Source organism: Phallusia mammillata, chromosome 2 (genome assembly GCF_965637545.1).
Source record: "Phallusia mammillata chromosome 2, kaPhaMamm4.hap1.1, whole genome shotgun sequence".
In the NCBI taxonomy this organism is placed as follows: Eukaryota; Metazoa; Chordata; class Ascidiacea; order Phlebobranchia; family Ascidiidae; genus Phallusia; species Phallusia mammillata.
In genome coordinates, this window is record NC_137253.1 from 28831966 (window position 1) to 28851456 (window position 19491).

Genomic DNA, 19491 nt, shown 5'->3' on the forward strand with positions numbered 1-19491 from the left:
TGGTATGCTTTGTAAAAATTAGTGAGTAGCCAACATAAACAAGTGATTAAAATCTGCAGATTGTTCTGGATCTTTGCCTAATTCGGACAAAACCCTAGGTACAAATGATTTCTAATGTGGTATAGTTTAAACTAATCGACATCGGTTGAATCTTTGACTAATTCGAACAACTTTTGGGCCAAATGGGCCTGGATTACCCGAGATTTACTGTTGTAATGTGATGTTACATTACTTCCAACTTAAATGACACATACTCCTTGCAGAGGTAAATATAAGAACTGTTACCTTACATCTCTAAATATCACCAGTTTGCAACAAAATAAAACAAAAACTTGCATTATTTTATTTGTAAACATTATAACCCAACCCGCAAAAAATAAAACTGCTAATTAAAAAAAATCGGTTTAGTTGATTGCCCCAGTTGCAGGTTTTGCCGTCATTGACTGTGGCAGTTTGTCAAATGATCCTCTACTGGCCATGTTCGCATAAGATCTTCCTTGAACTCCAACTTTTGGTGGAGATGTAAACCCAGCGGCTTTGTACATTCGCTCAATGTTGCTTCCTGCTGCTGAACCTTGAAATGTAGGCTTGCTTTTTGTGGCTACAGGAGTAGGTGAAAAACTAAAATCATCTTTTTTCGGCTCCACAGGAATTGACACTGAAGCTGCTGCAGGGGCAAAAGGGAGTTTTGGGGGCTCCTGCTTGGGTGGTGTTTGTTGGTAGGGGGCAACTGCTGCTGCTGGTTTGTTGAACCCATAAATAATGGTTGAGGATTGGGGTTTAACCCGCGATGGGCCTGATGGGGTGATCGGACTAGTGCTACTGATACTTGATTTTGCTAAATTTCCACTCGATGACCAATCGTCCTTCACAATCTGCAGAAACAGAACAACACATCTTTATAACTTTTCACAGCATGTAAGGTGATTAAAACGCTACCGTCGCCAAGTAGTAAAAAAAATCAAGCAAACATTTTAACCTATGATACAGGCTTGTCAAACAACAGAACAAAAAACATGCGTGAATTGGAAAAGCCAGTACATGCAATGGGGCAATATCTAACCAACCATTTAAGAGGAAATTATCTCAAGGAATGTTTATCTCACGGAAAAAATGCATAGGTTGCCACACAATATTTCTTATGGTCTAAATGTGACATGCTTTCATGTTGATATTTGGGCAATAGTCAACAGTTTTAGGCAATTAGCTTTGAGCTTAAGTTATTAAATTGTAATTTAAGCAATATTTATTCATGTATAACCTTAAAATATTTGGCCTTCCCAATATTTTTGACTTGACATGCTTGCATTAGACACAGTCGTTTTACAGACAAAGTATGTATTACCTGTACAGTTAAGTTAGAAACGAGTGGTGCAAGTCGATTTGTCACATGAGCTAAAACCATTTGTTCATCAGCATCACGTCTTACTCTCACATGTATTGATCCAGCCATTATTAGTCCATACCCATTTGAGTGATGAATATTATCATGTGATTTTGAAGGAGCCAATGCAATTGTGTGAAAGCGTTCATTGCGAATTTCAAGAACTCCATCTTGGGTACAAAAAAAGTGTTGCATTGACTTGCTCCTAGAAGTGTTTACTTGTACAACATATACGTAAAATAGATCAATCCCATTGCTTATCTGCAAACTTGTGCTTTAGACTTTTTATATCCAAGGTTCAGTTTGCTAAATTAGCAAATTTTACAAAAATTGTAACAATGTATTTGTCCAAGACCGAACCTATTAAATTCAAAAAGTTTTAGTCTGGAAGAGACAAGGGGCCCTATTTTCCAATGTCTTTACCGGAAGAAATGTTTGTGTTTTGCCCAATTCTGTACCGTACATTTTTTTCCAATATGTTAGGACAAACATCACAAAAACAATTTATTTTTTGAAGCATTATCGCTTTGTCAATTATATCAACAAAAGACCTGTAATTCATTTGCATAATAGCAATGGTGGCTGAGGCTACGCTTAAGCCCGACATTACAAAGTTAAAATTATCAAACAATTCCTGTGAGAGTAACACAACTGTTACTTTGCAACAAAACCAATGTTGGCACAAAAGCATAGCATACAGGTTCACTTAACCTCACAGCTTATTCAGCATTTGATAAAAAAAGTATACAAAGGCAAATAAACTACTACTCTTTCAAGCATCCAGTTTTGTAGGTCTTCGTCTGGAGACTCTTAAGATAATGTTATGTGCTGGTTTAGTCATAGTTGTTTTTACAGATCCAAAACCTACCAAGTGTCTGTGCTTCACTGAGCAGCTTGTCCAGTTGTCCAAGCACATAGGGTGGAGTTGTGTTCAGCAAAACTCTCGCACTGCAATTTGCTATCGGCCACATGGTGCATATTGTTACAATGGCAATAAGAATGGCGGTTACAGTGTCAGCAAAGTAGTAGGCACTTGAAAAAAAATGGAAGAAAAATTAAAATCTTGCCAAGCAAACTCTGGTATATTACCCAAGTTTAAAACAAATATTTCACAATTTTTTTAATTTACAATAAAACCTACTCTATTTGAATAAGGAGGTCAGTGATAAGAAGAAATGATGCACCAACAAATGATGCAAGAAAGAAGGGGTCAACTCTGGGGAGAAGAATACGGCCAAGCATGGGAACGACACTACATAAGCTGTGACTCATGTCTGCAACATGCTCCTGTATAATTGAAGACGATGAGGCTGAATAAAATAAAAATGTTTTGTTAAATTGTATTTTTTGTCAGTTGACAGTGGTAGTGGTAAACAAGGCTTCAAAGTTGTTGTTTTCTAACAGTTCGAAGGATTTTTTGACAAAACGATTGAAATTAATTTAGCAGCTTTTTGCATTGTTGCATTATTTTAACATATTTTTTTATGAGATACTACATTTTGTTGCCAAAACATGCCATTTTTAAGAAACCCTAAATCAATGGTTACCTCCCAAGGGAGAAATCTTAGAAACTTCAGGGAAGGAATTTACTTTAATTTGTACATGTGGTTTGTAAATAGAAACTTTTTCTCTAGAAATATAACCTGTGAAGTTGATAAGAGACCAAATTTCTAAATAATCAGTTTTACAATCTACTATGTACATTCTTATGTAGGGATGCAAATGTTTTAAATTGTTTAAGGAGGAATTTGTTGATTGTTGCGAACCACTGCCCTGCATGCACACACCAAACCAGCAGGAAAACTTAGGAAAAAACAACTTTCATACCAAATTTGACTAAAAGCCAGATCACTTTTAGAGTTGTAGTTTCGATTTCTAAAGTTACTATATATTATATAGGCTTTCATTGGGTTAGTCTGTTCCTGCAGAATATATTTTTAGATCATTACCTTCTGTTACACACTGAAAGGCCTTGTTTTGGACCCAGAGCATTTTTGAAGTGTGAAAGATAAAACCAAATAATGCAGCAGGAATCAGTCGACCAATCGCCACTTCTGGTTGACTTGCAATTCTGAATATAAATTTGTCAGCACTTAGCTCAGAAACAGGTATATAGAATACGATAGGGCTTTCCAACCTCTTCTGATGTAAAAAATCATAAACTGCATTTAACGCTTTCAGGGTAATTGAAATAAATTCGTCATGTGCTCTTATGTCAAAATTTGTTCAGCGAAAGTTTATTTTCTTTATTAGTTTTGCCATTTGCATGCTAAAAGTTAGACAAACTACTATCTAGTATTCATACTGATGACTCTTGTGCTATTTAAATGTATTTAAGACCTCCAAAAAATTTTGTGTAACCCCCAGCCTGGTCAAGCACCGTTCACTTTGAAAAGTCCTGGAGTATGAAATAGCTGATCTGGGAGTTTCATATTGTTTGTTTAAGGTGTTCTTTTAATGAGCAGTATAGAAATTATAGAAAAATAAAACATAGACAAAACTTTTTTCATTTATTATATTCATATAGCTCCAATGACACAGTAATGACCCCCTTCTATTAAAAATCAATACACTACTTAAATTATCCCAAGTGGTTTGAAGAGCCTTTGTTCTAAAGTATCACTCAAATATTTCTAAAAAGTTGGTTTGCTGCTAAACTATACATTTGAAACATCAATATAAGGGCAAACATTTTAGCTCCCTTCACAATTCGTAAAAAACATGTCCTTATCTAAACAATCAAACCAAAAATAATACCTTGCTGTTGATTCTTTGAGAATAAAAACAGAAGCAAGGGTTGATAAAACAACAGATGCAAAAACGAAGAGAAGTTCTAGTCGCTCGTAGTTTATCAACTGAATGTTTCCATCTTCTGTGCGACCAGTCTGTCGAGCTGATATCCATATCGACACCAAACATGTGATCAAACTCATAATATCGAATGCACTGAGATACGCATAGGCCCTTAAAGCTGTTAAAAGTTTAATAAAAAAAATGTTTTAGTGGTATGAACAAACAAAGATACACACAGTTAAAACTAGAGTATTTACAATACTTTTGACCCTGGGAAAATAAAATTCAATTTTATTGCATACTGATGTCCAAGTTATAGCTTATCAAAAGTAATGGGAAATTGCATTTCATGATTTATGACAAGAAAATGAACAAACTATATGTATATGGCAATTGCTTTTGCAATATATATATACATGACAATTGCAACATATATGTTTGACTCCACTTAATGAATTTCATAACCAGTTATGCTTATGTTTAAATTCTGTTTATGTACCAGAACTGTACATGTTTTAAAAAGCGTAGAAGCACTTACCTAAGCTATTTGAAGCAGAACACCAGCTGAACAAAAGGAAAATTACAAAGAAATTGGCAAGAAGAAACAAAAATGTTCGCCGGCCAGTTCTAATCGCTAGCATTGGTTTTACAGTATGTTGAAACTGTCCATACATTCTATTCTTCCTTTTATGAAATGGGTGAATTGTGCTCTACAAAAAAAACTATTTATTAAATAATGCACACCACCTAAGAAAAATAAGATTGTACTGTGCTGTGTTAGCTAGTTTTGACCGGTCACGTCTAAAACTGCGGGCCTACTTGGATCACTTGGCCCGCCTCATGCCATTAAAAAACTGCGGGCCCGCATCTCGCAAGTATAAAAACTGCGGGCCCACTATATCCAGTGCTTGTCGCATCTCTCGCAAGTATAAAAACCGTGGGCCCGCAGTTTTTTCTATTGCATGAGGCTGGCTAAGTGGGCCCACAGTTTTAGACGTGACCCAGTTTTGACCACTGAATCAAATGACAAAAAAATATCTTTTTATCATACAAACTGTGCAGGGTTCAAGCTATTTACATTTCATATTTACACTTTCCTCCATAATTCACACTTCATAGTGATTGTTTGTATCACAAAATGCTACAATTTTTGTCAATGAATTTAATAGTGCAATATACCAACATTACCAAAGTAACAAATTATAATTGAAAGATTGTCAAACCATGTTAATGTGAAAACGACAAAACACTCACAGTTAAAGAAGGCTTACTATCCCCCGATCCACTTAGATCCCAATCTGTAAAAAATATATTATTACTACTACCTTTCAAACTGTGCTACATCACATCATATCAGTTTACCAAACAGTTTATGCTACAGACAATTAAAAGTTTCATACCAGAGCATTCTTTCATGTGATTGCATAATAAGTTATGAAAATTGACACTTTATGTAAGTCTCTTCCAATTTAATCATTCACACCTTACTTATATAAAACAGAAACATAAAATTAGAAAATACTCAAAAAAACACATTGCCTGACAAATAAATTTTGTTTTGGTAACTAGCAAACAACAAAGCATCTTTCACATACCAAATTCTGGATCAAGAGGCACTGACATGTAATCTTTTGATGGTTCAGTAGTTGATTTTGGCAAGTCGATTATTCGGCCATTATAAGATTGATCGGGAAAAGCATTTTTGTTGTTGTAGTAGTATGACATTTTTTTGTACTTTTTTTAAATCCGTCATCAACTACTAAACAAGTTTCATTCGATACAAGCCAATATGGAAAAACAGATTTTGATCACATTTGTACTAGACATCTAAAACACAAACACAATTAAAGATGAACAGTAATTTTACAAACACTTTTTCAGTTCCTGATTTTTCTAAAAATTCATTCCAAGTCGAATTTGAATAAATATGCATTTTGTCAAGTGATGAAATTCTTCTTGCCTTCACAAAAAAGCGCTAAACTTTTTTTTTCAGTAACAACAATAAAAAACACATCCAATCTCTCAAAACAAAAGGCCGACCAAGACAATTATAATTAATAACTCCAGTCTCCAATGACGTCACGATATCAAAACGTCACCAGTACAAAGTTTCCCTTTTCTGCTGATTGGCAGAAAAAAATCGGTTTTTAAAATAATCCAAACAGAAAAAACAAAAAGTACCCAAGTGTTGGCTTACTTGCAATATTATTATTTTTTGCAAAAATATGTAAAAATCAAGGTTTCAAGGTTCAATGATTATGTCACGGTTGGTTGAACCATCGCGGTACTTTCCCTGGGGGTTTCCGGCGGCAACGTTTCATGTTTGTAATATTTTGTCTGTCTTGTAATAAAACATTGTCGATATAGTAGAAATATTGTTGATGAATTCAACACATACGCATGGCATAAAATAGAGCACAAAAGCACATGTCTGACGAAAAATTATAGTGACATTTAAGAAATGAAGATCCAAAATTACTTGAGGAAGCATTTAAATGGATACAAAGAGGATGATGGGCAATATGTCACTGGCAAATTCCCTGGAGGTTCCAACAACTTCATGGAAGGTGTTATGGCTGCTACTGGCACTGTGTTCATTAGAACTTCCGCACACCATCGTGGTTCATCAAAAAGACTCAAGTCAAATGATACAACTGCAAGAAGTAAGTTAAAAATTGCTGTTCTTTTGGTTCGTTTTTGTTGTTGTTGTGATGCATTAGAAACATCTAATTGATCAGTGCTGTAACATATTGACATTCAAATTATGCCAGATAATGACATTACTTTAGAAAAACTAGATTTACATTTTTTTGTGCTTTTGTTGTTACAATTTCTGTGTTGCAATTGCACCAAAGCATTTTGCAAATTATATTTGTTGTGTTTTAAAATGAGACATTTTTTAAAGGAACCTTCATATTTTATAGCATTAAAGTTTAGTCACATGCACACCACAGTGCCTATTCCATACACAGGACATTTATTTGAGGTGATCAGTGTTGAAACCTGGAAATGTGCATTTTCAGAGGTTAGTCTTCATAAGCAAATGGTTATGCAGATAAACAAATTTCTCAATCCTAAGTATCATTTGTGAAGTAGTTATAATTTTTTAGTAACATTTTCAAGTAAATTCTGTTTTACAGTGAAAATATTCTTGGCCGTAAGTTCTGTCTTGTTTGTCTGTTAAATTTGTTGCTAACTTTGGCAACATAATGGCATGGTATCTTTTTACTAATATATTTTTGCTAAAATAGTTATAAAATGAAAATAATTGCAACCTAATTTTAATTTACATTTTGTTCTCTTTAGCCTCTTGACCATGAGAAATCCAGTAACGAAACAACAACTGTAAAGCAGGGGAAAAGAAAGAAAAAAGACAAAACAAGTTGTTTAAAATGCAGTGCAGCTATTGATGTAAACTGACATTTTTGAAATATTTCAAATTTCAATAAAATATGTTGTATATTTTCAAATAATGTGTCTGTTCCATAATTTAAAGCTTGTGGGTTTTCATTTGGTTAGCACCCTGGTGTGAGTTTTATATCTTATATCTTTCTGTTAGATTCGTGTTGTCAAAGTTTATACTCATGCTCCATTTTCTTCGAATGAAATGCCTGATAAGAAGCAACAAGACAATGCCAAAGCAGAATTGATTGAAAACTTACAGAAGCATGGCAACTTGCCTCATACAAGTAAGTTAATCTTTTAAAAATGTTCAGACCCTTCCATGTTTAAATTAAAAACTTTTTACATTTTTTACATGCATTGTTGTGGTGTTTCAAATTCTTTGGTTGCTAAATTTATTTTCCCTTCTAGGCTGTTTTGACAATAATTTAATTGTAGTTCTATTTGTCATACAATGTAAATTAGGCTAACATTCTTACAAAACTTCAGTAATGATAGTAGCGTATAAGTGCAGACAATTTGAGGGACAAAAGATTCATTACCTTTGATCATGAAAACAGTGCAGCTTTGTTTGTTGTGTTCTGGTATAAAAACATGATGCTTAGTTTTAAGCAGAAACTGTGTTTATCTTTCAGAAATTTTACTCCATTGTTACCATTAAATAGCTGTAAACTTGTGTTCATATTGTTTAGTTGTGTGTTATTGTCGTTTTCCTGTGCATCATACCACCCACAAGATGACTGACTGGGATATTACATCTAACCGACTTGACCCAAGGATTTCTTACAAAATAAAACAAGTTGCTCTTGAAGGTAAAATTGCTTCTAAAATATTTTCCATGTTTGCAAATAGAAATTCTCAAAATTTTTCTACTGAAACAGCAGGCTTTATTTTTATGATTGAGTTTAGTTAATAAGTTGGTAAAAGGGCATTTTATGGCTGTAAAGGTGCAACATAGAAGCTGATAAAAACTTTAAAATGTCAATTAAGCATTTCTTATTCGATTTTTTTCTTGTCATGGAAATATGGTTCACATGATGTTTTTGTAATTCCAACAGGAATATATAATGTCCAAAGTGTGAAGAAACTGATGTGTGACTATGTTTATTCCACTTTATTTGTTCATGTTGACAAGGATGAACTGCCGGACGAAAATAACACCCGCTATTTTCCAACTGACAGGGTAAAAAAACTAAAAATAATATAATTTTAGGCGTAATATTTATGAAGATGAAGTTTTAACCATGTTTTATTGTTCTAACTTGACAACTTTAAATGTTTTTTTATGTTTACTATGAAATGTTTTGTGTTATGAAAACTATTTTTTGGGGGTTTGAAAAGACGATCCAGAACCATATAATGACTGCAGTTGGGTCAAAAAAGAATCTCCCAGGGTACAAACACCCACTAAAACTTGCACAAGATGATATTGATCCTGTTGTACAAGAAATTGTAAACACTTTTGATGATACTCAATCCTTGTAAGTGTGTAATACTTTGTTAATTTCTAGCACTCAAATCTCTTGAAATTTTTCTCATGATATACAAAGTCAATTTTCAATAAATTACTTTTGTAGCGTTGAAAAAGAACATTTGCCTGACAGGTTTAGTAATATACAAGCCCAGTTAAGGATAAAAAATTGACCTAAAAAAGGTTGTTTCGAATCCTGTTGAGTATATCTATCTGCCTTTATATAATAACCTGCAAATTGACGGGAAATGTTGATTTCTTTCAGGGTTGGAAATTCAGGGGTTGGCCTTGTTGCTTTGCATTTAGGTGAGTTTAACTATTCAACTCTAAAATTCAATTGCTACATAGCATTGTTAGGTTTTGTAATCAACAAGAAAAGTCGATTTATAAATTTTACAATTTTTCTTTTCATGCAGGTGCCGGCTACCATTCTCCTGATCGATGGCCAGCTTACAAAAAACTTTGTGAGAATGCGCTTACAGCAGCTGTGGAGCATTTAAAAAACAAGGGAACTGCCGGTGAAGCCGCAACGATTGCAGTGAAAATCCTTGAGGTGAGGTTTTCACGTTAATTTATTTACAGGTGGGTTAGGTAACCTCTGCATGCGAAGTAATTTTTATTCATAAAACGGCAAGATATTTAGAAATTCGTATTGAAGTAATTTTTATGTAATTTAAACCGTTGCATTACTCGTTTTGCGATTGTAATGATGCAAGTGTCATAACCATCCAGTCCTAATCTGTACACATATAAGTCTGTATCCTTTTTATTGGAATGCAAATCTCCTCACACTTGTCGCTTTTGCACTGAAAAAATTCAGCCCGCAAAGCTATTATTATTTTAATGTATTAAGTCAATTTTTATGCGGTGTTCAAGAGGTTGTCCCCCTGATTTACACTGTTTTCCGTGGTTTAGACCGGACAAAGGTTGAGATGAGTTTATTTCGGTTGGTGATCATAGCGACACAATAGTACTAAAACAATCACCAAGCCGGAAATAACTGCACAATGAAGCGCAAAACAGTGCACAATTGGTGAATAATGGCTGAACGCGCTGCAGCTACACCGTATTGTACTTTGTAAAGCGTTATGTGACTGGGACAAAAAAGCGAGGTTGGCGCATTGTAGGTAAACACGACTGGGAGATAACACTTTGAAAAATTTAAAAGCGCCTATCATTAAGATGGGCCTTAAGCCCCAAGTTAGCGTTTTGCCTTATTTCGGACAGTTTAAACGTGAAACATATATCGGAATCTTTCCAAATTTTGGGAAGTTGTTCCAAGTAAACTTAATCCATCGCTGAGCACCTTCGTTTGCTGACTCTTGCGTCGGAAGCGTTAAAACTTTTGAACTCGCCATAATACGATGGGTAACAGATTTTGGCTAATGTCGCGCATTAGGGCACTGGCTACATTGGCGAATACTTTTCAAATGCCACAAAGTTAGGTCAATACTGGTTCTGTGTATTATGAAATCTGGGACTTGCCCGAGAAACCTTGTGATCCTTATGTTGTTGATTTATGTCATTGCTTTTCAGAATAGTGAGATGACGAACGCTGGATTCGGTTCGAATCTTACCGAATCCGGGCAGATAGAATGTGACGCAAGCGTTATGGATACTTCAGTTGCAGAATCACAAGGTTTTATGTTAATCAATCGATGAAACATTCCAGTTTTGTTTAAATTGTTTTTTGGTAACTTTATTTTTATCCTACATGTTTTTCCCGTGGATAATTGCTGAACGAAACAAATTCACATCATGTGAATACATTTTAAAAAAGTGTTAAGTTTAACAAAAAATGGATTGTAAATATTTTGTGGTTCCAAAAGTATTCTGCAAGAATATAACTTATTAGCCAAGATAACACTGTACAACAACTGTTTTAAATGTACGCCGCAACATGGCAATACTAGTTCTAATGCTAAGAAAACAATAGTACTGTAATTGTTTAAAGAAATGCCGCAATGTTTCATAAAAAAATGTAACATGACAAAGATATCAACGTACTTGTCTGAATCTCAGCCTTTTCATATTCTGTACTTTTTAACCAGCGGGTTCGGTCACTTACGGTTCTGTTTCGTGCGTCAATCAAATAAAAAATCCGGTGGAAGCAGCTTTCATGATTTCACTTCAACAAGCAAAACAGCGGAAACTGTCTCTCGGAAGAATTCTGCCATGGTAAGAAAAAAACTGCATGAACTATTCCAGCTAATTTTATTTGCCTATAAATTTGGACTTTCACAAACCATAAACTGTTTTAGTAATTATGGCTTTAGTATTTTCATTTAAACTGTGGGGTCTTGAGAAAACACATGTAACAACTATAACAACAAGTTTTTGGATTTTGTGATTTATTGTTTTTCCAACAGTTCAATGAGTGGAACCGGTGCTGAAAATTGGGCAAGAGCTCACAATGTTGAAATGTGCGATAGAAACTCTCTCATATCAGGTACGTTGTCCTGTACAAGTTTCACTTGTTCTGTTTGTAAAGGGACAATAAATAAAAGCCGTTTGAAAGAATCTATTTGGAAAAGCAGGAGCGTGGTATTGAATCAAAACTTTCATATGTGAAAGTTATCGCTGCCCTACACATTAACTACACAAAAAACAGTTGTTCAGTTTAAAAATCTCGTTCATTTTTGGTGTCAAGTGACATTTCGACTTTTTTTGGCAAAAACGACAGACTAAAGCACGTTTTTCTCGTTCATAAAGGTATCGGTATTCGTTCCGATAACTCCAAAGTATCGGACGAGTACCAATACCACACATAGCATGGGCGATCGTCGCCGATACAGTATTATCGGGACAACCTCCAGCACAGTGTGGGATAAATGGCCTTCGGTGAGATTCGAACCCGTTACTATAGAGCAGTGGTTCTTAACCTTTTTTCCTTGCTGCACCCCTTTCAAATCACCAACCAATTTTCGCACCCCCTTTCAAATCACTAACCAATCTTCGCTCCCCCTTCTGTAATTGCTTAAATAGAATAGACCTAACCAACCTTAATGATTCAGCATCCCCGCACCCCCTAGGAACAGTTCTCGCACCCCTTGGGGGTGCGTGCACCCCAGGTTAAGAACCCCTGCTATAGAGCTTTTTCGGTGCTGACGCATGCAGGTGGTGTTCCTGGTTTGGTCAAACACTCAGATCTATATTACTAGGCTGTAAAATTGCATAAGAGCCAAGCTCAGAATCGAATTTGCGCACATTATAGTTTTTCAAAACACTTGTTTAACGCAGAGTCAGCTTACAAAACTTGGCAGAAATATCAACGTCGATTAACTGAACAAATACTTCGCAAACGGAAGGCGGATTCAAACGTGGAAGTTTCGGATTTGTCTGATGCAGATAATGTGGTGAGGTTATGTGAAATTTTTCATCCAAAAACGCAATATCCCGTATATTGCTGGTCAAGAACCGTATGATAAGCCGCTTTGGGGTTTAAACGTCCATTCAGAGTTGCTAGGTGAAACTGACCAAATCCAGCCAAATTACTTTCAAATTAAGGCCATCACGGCCTAACAAACGGCCAGGTAAAAAATTGACTAAAATAAAGGAATATGGCCGGATATCGCCCAAACTAGCAACCCTGCGTCCATAATCACAGGAGAGTCTTTACTATCGTTTTATCGGTACCTTTTTATGACTAATTGTTTGAGTTTTGCATGTTATTGTTTTCAAACCGCATTAGAAATCAGAAGTCATCTAAGGTTACAAGTTTATAAAACCTTTTTTATTTCAGAACGACGAGGTCAACGAAAACCATTCTAAACATCGAAAGTAAGTAAAATAACATAGAGTCGACCATTTCAATGACCTTTAGAACTTTCCAATGTCTACCAAGCAAATATAGCTAATTGAAATAAATCTTTAATCAGATTAGACACTGTCGGTGCCATCGCATTAGATTTCTATGGAAAGGTTGCCGCTGCTGCCTCAAGTGGCGGGCTGCTGATGAAACTTCCGGGTAGAGTCGGACAGGTGAGGTCAATGCAAATTAACATGTATTTCAGAAGTAAATCCTGTCCGGGTCGTCTTGTCTAAGTGATCGCCGCAGCCCGGGTGTCGCTACTATTTCTAACCCTAAGCCACATAAACACACTAGCCCCAAACCCGTTTACTCAGCTTTAGAGGAAAGTTGTCAATACTGACCAGTGATTTTTTACCCTAATTCTGTCAAAATTTTCAAATTTCAATTGGTTCCCAATTTTAAAGCATAAGCCAATAAATGGAAAGCTGATACGACCTATCTCTTGTCACCAGCTGCACTGATGAGACGTTATAGGTCGAAACAGTGTGCACTGTGGTTTCTAATTCGTTATGGCAAAAAGTTGTCAAAGTTTAACAGGCGTTGGTGGGTCAATTGATTTGGCACAAAATAAATTTAAGTTGTGTTGTTTTAGTCTTGTTGCGTTATAGCATGTTTTACGTATATTATTTGTTTAAAATCTTAACTGTTTTTTTTTTCACTTTTAGGCTGCAACATTTGGTTGTGGATGTTGGGCTGAGGTTGGAAGAGGTGAAAAACCAACAGTCGCAGTTACATCTACTGGTAAATCGCAAAATTATTTTGATAAACTTTATTTAAATGTTCGAACCACAAGCAATTTTGTATCAGTTCAAAAGGTGTCTACAGTATTTTTTTTATTTTTATTTACCAGTGACTTTACAAAACCCAATAGTTAAGTTGAGTTGAATTAAGTTTTAAAATACCCAAGCGACATAATTGCACTTAAACGATAACCAAACGAGAAATAGCTGTGTGAAGTGTCATAAAGCAGTGTTTCCCAACCTATGGGTCGCGACCCAAAGTTGGGTCGCCTGTAAATTCTGTTGGGTCGCCAGTTTTTGTGACAATTAGAGCATCTACGTTTCGTAGCGTTATTTTGTTATTTCCCAAGGATATGAATTGTTTCCCAATAACAATTTCATGACTATTTGGCATGATAGTCTATTATTCTGTTTGTGACGTCATAATGGTTGTGTGAGATCACTGTTAAGCGTTGTGTGGCTCATAATGCTTTGAACCAGCTCTAAAGTTGGCGGAAAAACGAATAATTTTTGTTTGATGTTTTTATTTTTCAAACTATCGCAGTAATTTTCGAAAAACTTTCCTGATTTACAAACAAAAATACAACCCAAATAGTAAGAATGCATATCCATGGGTCGCGAGAAGCCACAAAACAAAATTTTGGTAAGTATTTGGGTCGCGACAAAAAAAGGTTGGGAACCACTGTCATAAAGCGTAATGGTAAAAAGCACAAATGTTAGGTCATGGCTAAACGCTTTACAGTTGCACCAGCTCGGCCATCCTTGGTTTAAAACGCAATTTTTTTCATTTGGATATTTGTTTTGGATTTTTGGATGCAATGATGTTTAAACTTGAATGTTTTTTAAATATTGTTTTAATATGTTTTCTCACAGGTTGCGGGGAGCAGCTTGTTTATACAACAATTGCTAAAAAATGTGCAGAAAATTTGCAAAGTAAAGGAGAACCTTACCAAGCTGTGCAAGATACACTCCTCAACGATTTTCTAGGTACGAAAATTCGACGGATCTAAAATGCAAATTAAACTGTTCGACGGACCTAAAATGCAAATTAAACTTGTCTCAAGTTTGGAAACTTTTTATTTCCAGGTTAAAACCAGTTGATAAAAACAAATTGATTTCGCTAAAAAGCATCTTCAGTGTCTATAGAGAGCAATAAAAGGGAATAAGATCAGAAAAAGCAATAGTCCCTTCAAAAACACGATTATTTCTCAACTAAAAGCGTAGCTGACTAAACTGACTGAACGCGCAATGAAAGATAAGAAACGCACGAAAGATATAAAATGAAAGATGGAAATCGTTGCGACAATGGCAGTAAAACAGGGAACGATTCCCAGAATTAGTTTACCGGGATTTATAAACTATATTGTATTTAAAGTCATGTTTATTTGTATAGGCTCTCCCTTTCTAAGCCCTGAAGCAGACAGACAAGCCGGTTTATTAACTCTACATCTTTCCAAAAACGAGGACCAAGTTTCAAGTAATAAATGTTTTAGGCTTTTCCAAATTATATTTTTTTCTACTTGTCAACTGCTCCGATAAAGATCGATTGGTTGTTGGCTTGAAAAAGCAACAGTATTAATAGAAAAATTCTAGTTTTGTGCCCTACTTGGTTACATTAAAGTTTCGTAAAAATGGTTTTGGATAAGCAAGGGCATTCTGTCATAAAAATGTATTCCAAATAAAATTTTTCACTTTAACGTTTTTTTAGCTGAGGTTGTTTGGGGTCATACCACGAGCAGCTTCCTGATTGGCCACATGTCGACACGTGATAACAAACCCGAGGTTAGTCAAAAAAACTGAGCTTGCTGCAATAGATTTGAATATATACATTGACAACAAGACAAAAAGCCAGTAAAAACATGACTTTTAAAAATACATTTTTAAATGAAGTGTAAAACCCAAACAACATATGAAACCAGTAAAAGTCGTGAAATAGAGAAGGAACGTCATATTCTTAGAAATATATCGAACAGACACGAATGACATTTATCGAAATGTCATGATTTTTACAAATATTTTGGCTTGTCCGCTTCTTGTCAGAATTGTTTAAAACCATGGACTGTGTACCTAAATACACATTTTCCCTGCTTTTATCATTTTTACATGATTTCTGTTTAATTGTTATTACAGGTATTGGTTTCTCGCCTACCTGAAAATGCAGTTGCAGGAAAATCTGTCAGCGTCAGTGGAACGTGGATTAAAGTTCGTTGTTAAAATACTTATGCCAAAAAAGTCTACCATAAACTGATTGGTTCAAAACTTGTGATGTTTTTTGCAGGTGTCCTCTGAAAGGACAGAGGAAGACGGCTCCGATTCCGGGAAATCCCCTACCCAAGCTGGTGAGCTCTTTAAAAATAGCAAGATTTTTTTCCGTTTTTATGTAAAAAATCGAACTTTTACACAACAATATTTTAGAAGAAGACACTGTGATATCTAACGACGTCCAATCCGGCCAACTAGACGGAAATTACGAAACAGATAAGAATTTAATTATGTGGATGAGTGATACGATTGATGGCTTAACGGTGGATGAGTGCGGCGTCAACCTGTCAAATAATTTTAACAGAAAGGTAAAATAGGATTTTTACAGTTATTTCGTAAGTTTGCTTTAACTTCTGTGTGTCTGTGTTAAAGGTGGACGAAAATTTTGAGAAGTTGATTGAGAAAAGATGGGAGGAAAGAAAACGAAAGAATCCAAGGTTTGTTTGCTTTTGTTCAACTGTGGCCTGACTTTATGCTTTCACTTTAAAAAATTACCAAAATAAGTCACAACATATGATCAATTGAACTTATAGAGCTCTTCTGGCAATTGTATTTTCGCCTACATCAGTGTAAATGCATTAAATGCGCGTAGTACAGTGCACATTACACAAATGAAAAAAATATACGCAAGCACGTCACAAAGCAACGTCGAAACGTCGGTACAAAAACACAATTGCCGGAAGCTCTATAAATTTGATATTCTGCCTGGAAACAACAGCTTGTATATGTGTTCAATTGCATATGCAAATTCATGATTAAGTTACAGACTCGTTGATAAGGCACTGGTGTGAAAATCGAGTAGTTTTTGAAATTATCTTTCCGATTTAATGATTAAGAAAAAAAAATGTGCTTGTTGGGGTGATGTAATTTATTCTCGTAAAAAAGAGTTTCTTGTTTGTATTATTTCAACAAAGTAGTAAAAAAATTGCAAAAAAACATATTAAAGCATTTGTTTTATTTCAGGTTGTTTAACGGCCTTAAGTTTCGCATACATTCCCTTTCAACTCCTAAAGATGGCCCTAAAAGGCTCATTTTTAACATCGGTTTAACTTGTTACAGGTATAAGTTTGTTTGTTTATTTTGTTTGAAACTCGGTCAATCTTTGTTAAGTATTGTTTTGTTTTGTGCTATCAGGGATTACATGGAAACAAATTGGGCTGAAGAAGTGAAAGAATTAAAACTCATGGGACAAAAAAGTCATGACTGCGAGGTATGACGTCATGCAATAGATTAACGAAACAAGAAATGATTACAGTTTTTTACAACTGCAGGACGATTTGTTCGCCCATCCGCTTGGTGTCGCTGGCGTGGTGCTAACATCAGACAATCACGTGATACTCCAACGCCGCAACCATTGGCTGGCGGAAGCAGCAGGAATGCTTGATGTCCCAGGAGGCCACCCTGAACCCAATGTCAGTGCTTAAATTATGTTTAAAAAAGTTACTGAGTGTGCCTTGATCGCTGGTCTGCATCGATGCTTCAGGGCTAATCCCAGTTATGGATAGAGATCTTAACTTTCTCCATTTTTTATTTTTACTTTTGCAGGAAGTTCAACCTGACGTCACAATCTGCAGTGACGTAGCGGAAATGAAACCCACTGACGTCACAGCTGAGATTTTTTCGTCACAGTTGAAGGAAGTTCGAGACGAGGTAACTTTCTAATCTAACCACAAATCTTTTAGTTTGCAAGTGATAAAAACATTTATTCGCAGGTTAACGTTGCCTTGGAACACCTAGGCCAACCTAAACTGATTGGAGTTGTCCGAAACGGGAAAAGTGCCAGACGACCGGTTGCCCATTACATCATACGGTACGTCAAAAACCGATTATGGGTGCTTATTTAACTCTTTTTGTTCGTCATGCAAAAGTGGGGTATTTTACAACCTTTTCTATTCATTTAAATACCTTTCCTAAATACTTCTGATTGACACGATCTGATTGGTCAACAGGTGCGCTCTTCCAGCCAATCAGGTGGAAGAACTTTACAAAAAGGGCGGGGCTGAAACTGACGAATCAACTCAGCTTTTGTTTCTTCCCGAAAAGGTCTTAAATTTTCCTTTTCCGGTTTAAACAACTTTGAACATGTTTTTTTTTACATTTAGGATGCAGTGTATTTAGAGAGAGACTCACCCGATCTTTGGTGCCAAGTTTGCGAAAACGGAAAAGCTGCCATCACACTGTACTCTGTTTTATATCAAAGAAAGCAGGGACTTGAACCGTTTCAGGATTTCTAGCTAAACTTTAATTATCCGCAAGATGGTGCTATGGAGCGTAACGCTTGTACCCGCTTTATATTATTATTTGGCGATGACGTTTTTCGCTGTCTTATTGCTTATTTATTAGGCTAGTACTTCGCTTTAATTTAAACAGAAAATAAAAAAGTAACAAATGGCATTTTTGTGTTATTTTAACTGGTTACAGAACAATTAAAACCGAGTTTTCAGTCCGGCCGAACTTAACTGGACAAAGCAGACTTGATTCGGGTCAGTTGTTTCGGTCCTTGTGACAAAAAGTATTTAGATTTGGGTCATTAGTTCAGGCCAGCTCATAGCTTTAAAGCGAGAACAGCTCCACTTTCCCTTCACATGTTGCAAACGAAGAATACGCCCCTCTTTCGAAATTGATTCTTGTTTAGTCATGTCTGTGATACATACATGAAACATGTATGATTTATGTTTTTTTTTTCAATTTTTAGAGGTTAAGCAAGGGTAAACGAAATTGAAGAACCTTAGTCTAGAAAAGTAAAGGGGTGCTGCTTTGTCCTTATGGTGCGATGCTGCAGTTTTTACAATAGAAAGAAAGAAAGTTTGGGGTGGCTATTTCCACACTATGATGGGTCATAGTTTTGCAGTGGGCCCACAAGGCAATTTCAATAGGCAACAGGTATTTAACCTATTTATTACACCGTAAAGTAATACGTTATAACCACACAGTAGTAAATGTTTTTTGAAACTTTTCAGCAAGTGTTTCGGCAACTTTTAGCAGCAAACAAATCAAATTTATACAAATACTGTTGGACGCTGATCTTTTTAGTTTTAAACCATGCATATATGACCATCGTAACATAACAGCACTTACCAAACGGACACTATAACACATTGTTATTTCCTATTTCTCGTTTCAAGTGGTTTATAGCGAATCCGAACCCTGTTCGAATGTAAACAAAATCATTAATCCTAATACCTTCATTTCCACATAAGCCGATATCAGTTCATGTTACAGATGTAACAATATCGTCTTAGGCATCCGCTATTGATTTAGCAGCGTGGATTTATACGGCATTCGCCGCCCCTTGTGCTTTCATGTTCATTTCCTCTCGCATTAAGCATTACAGCGAATTAACTGCGGAATTTCATCGATTGACCAACATTGGTGGGACGCCCTTCTGACTTTGGAAACACCCGGTACTTCGTCGTATTACAACTGTATGAAGTCTATTTATTTCTACTATATGGGGTAAAGTCATAACAAAGAATTCGTGGTATTTTGTCAGTATTTGTGTGACCTGCATGGGCTACATTGGAATTCGGGTAGGTTATTGATTTGTGATTTAAATTCAGTGACCCCTTAAGAAGTGTACTTTCGCTTGTCATATCATAATTTTTTTAGTGGCAATTTTTTGCCTAAA

The 19491-nt window shown here is 35.6% G+C and overlaps 2 protein-coding genes across 3 annotated transcripts; one reads left to right on the forward strand and one right to left on the reverse strand.

Moving 5' to 3' along the window:
- Positions 1 to 320: 320 nt before the first annotated feature.
- Positions 321 to 6026, reverse strand: LOC145212696 (zinc transporter 6-like). Its single transcript, XM_080080916.1, has 9 exons — positions 5773 to 6026; positions 5432 to 5475; positions 4716 to 4887; positions 4142 to 4355; positions 3334 to 3455; positions 2526 to 2694; positions 2253 to 2416; positions 1346 to 1554; positions 321 to 875 (listed from the first exon to the last, which is right to left on the reverse strand). The coding sequence occupies exons 1-9, from the start codon at positions 5900 to 5902 to the stop codon at positions 405 to 407; spliced, it is 1695 nt and encodes a 564-aa protein (XP_079937042.1). The 5' UTR covers positions 5903 to 6026; the 3' UTR covers positions 321 to 404.
- A 432-nt stretch (positions 6027 to 6458) lies between these two features.
- LOC145212695 (uncharacterized) lies at positions 6459 to 18255 on the forward strand. 2 transcript variants are annotated; one of them, XM_080080914.1, is made up of 30 exons: positions 6459 to 6840; positions 7102 to 7202; positions 7484 to 7588; positions 7737 to 7866; positions 8272 to 8391; positions 8638 to 8762; positions 8921 to 9060; positions 9316 to 9356; positions 9467 to 9603; positions 10587 to 10689; positions 11102 to 11228; positions 11420 to 11499; positions 12291 to 12406; positions 12793 to 12830; positions 12929 to 13031; positions 13527 to 13602; positions 14475 to 14588; positions 14995 to 15078; positions 15310 to 15383; positions 15732 to 15803; positions 15880 to 15940; positions 16017 to 16171; positions 16236 to 16300; positions 16827 to 16922; positions 16998 to 17073; positions 17135 to 17275; positions 17409 to 17513; positions 17576 to 17673; positions 17813 to 17906; positions 17966 to 18255. In XM_080080914.1, exons 1-30 carry the CDS (start codon positions 6639 to 6641, stop codon positions 18095 to 18097), a joined length of 3111 nt encoding a protein of 1036 aa, XP_079937040.1. In that variant the 5' UTR covers positions 6459 to 6638; the 3' UTR covers positions 18098 to 18255. The 2 variants fall into 2 exon arrangements, with proteins under 2 accessions (XP_079937040.1, XP_079937041.1); XM_080080915.1 differs by having other exon boundaries at positions 16020 to 16171.
- The last annotated feature ends 1236 nt before the right edge of the window (positions 18256 to 19491 follow it).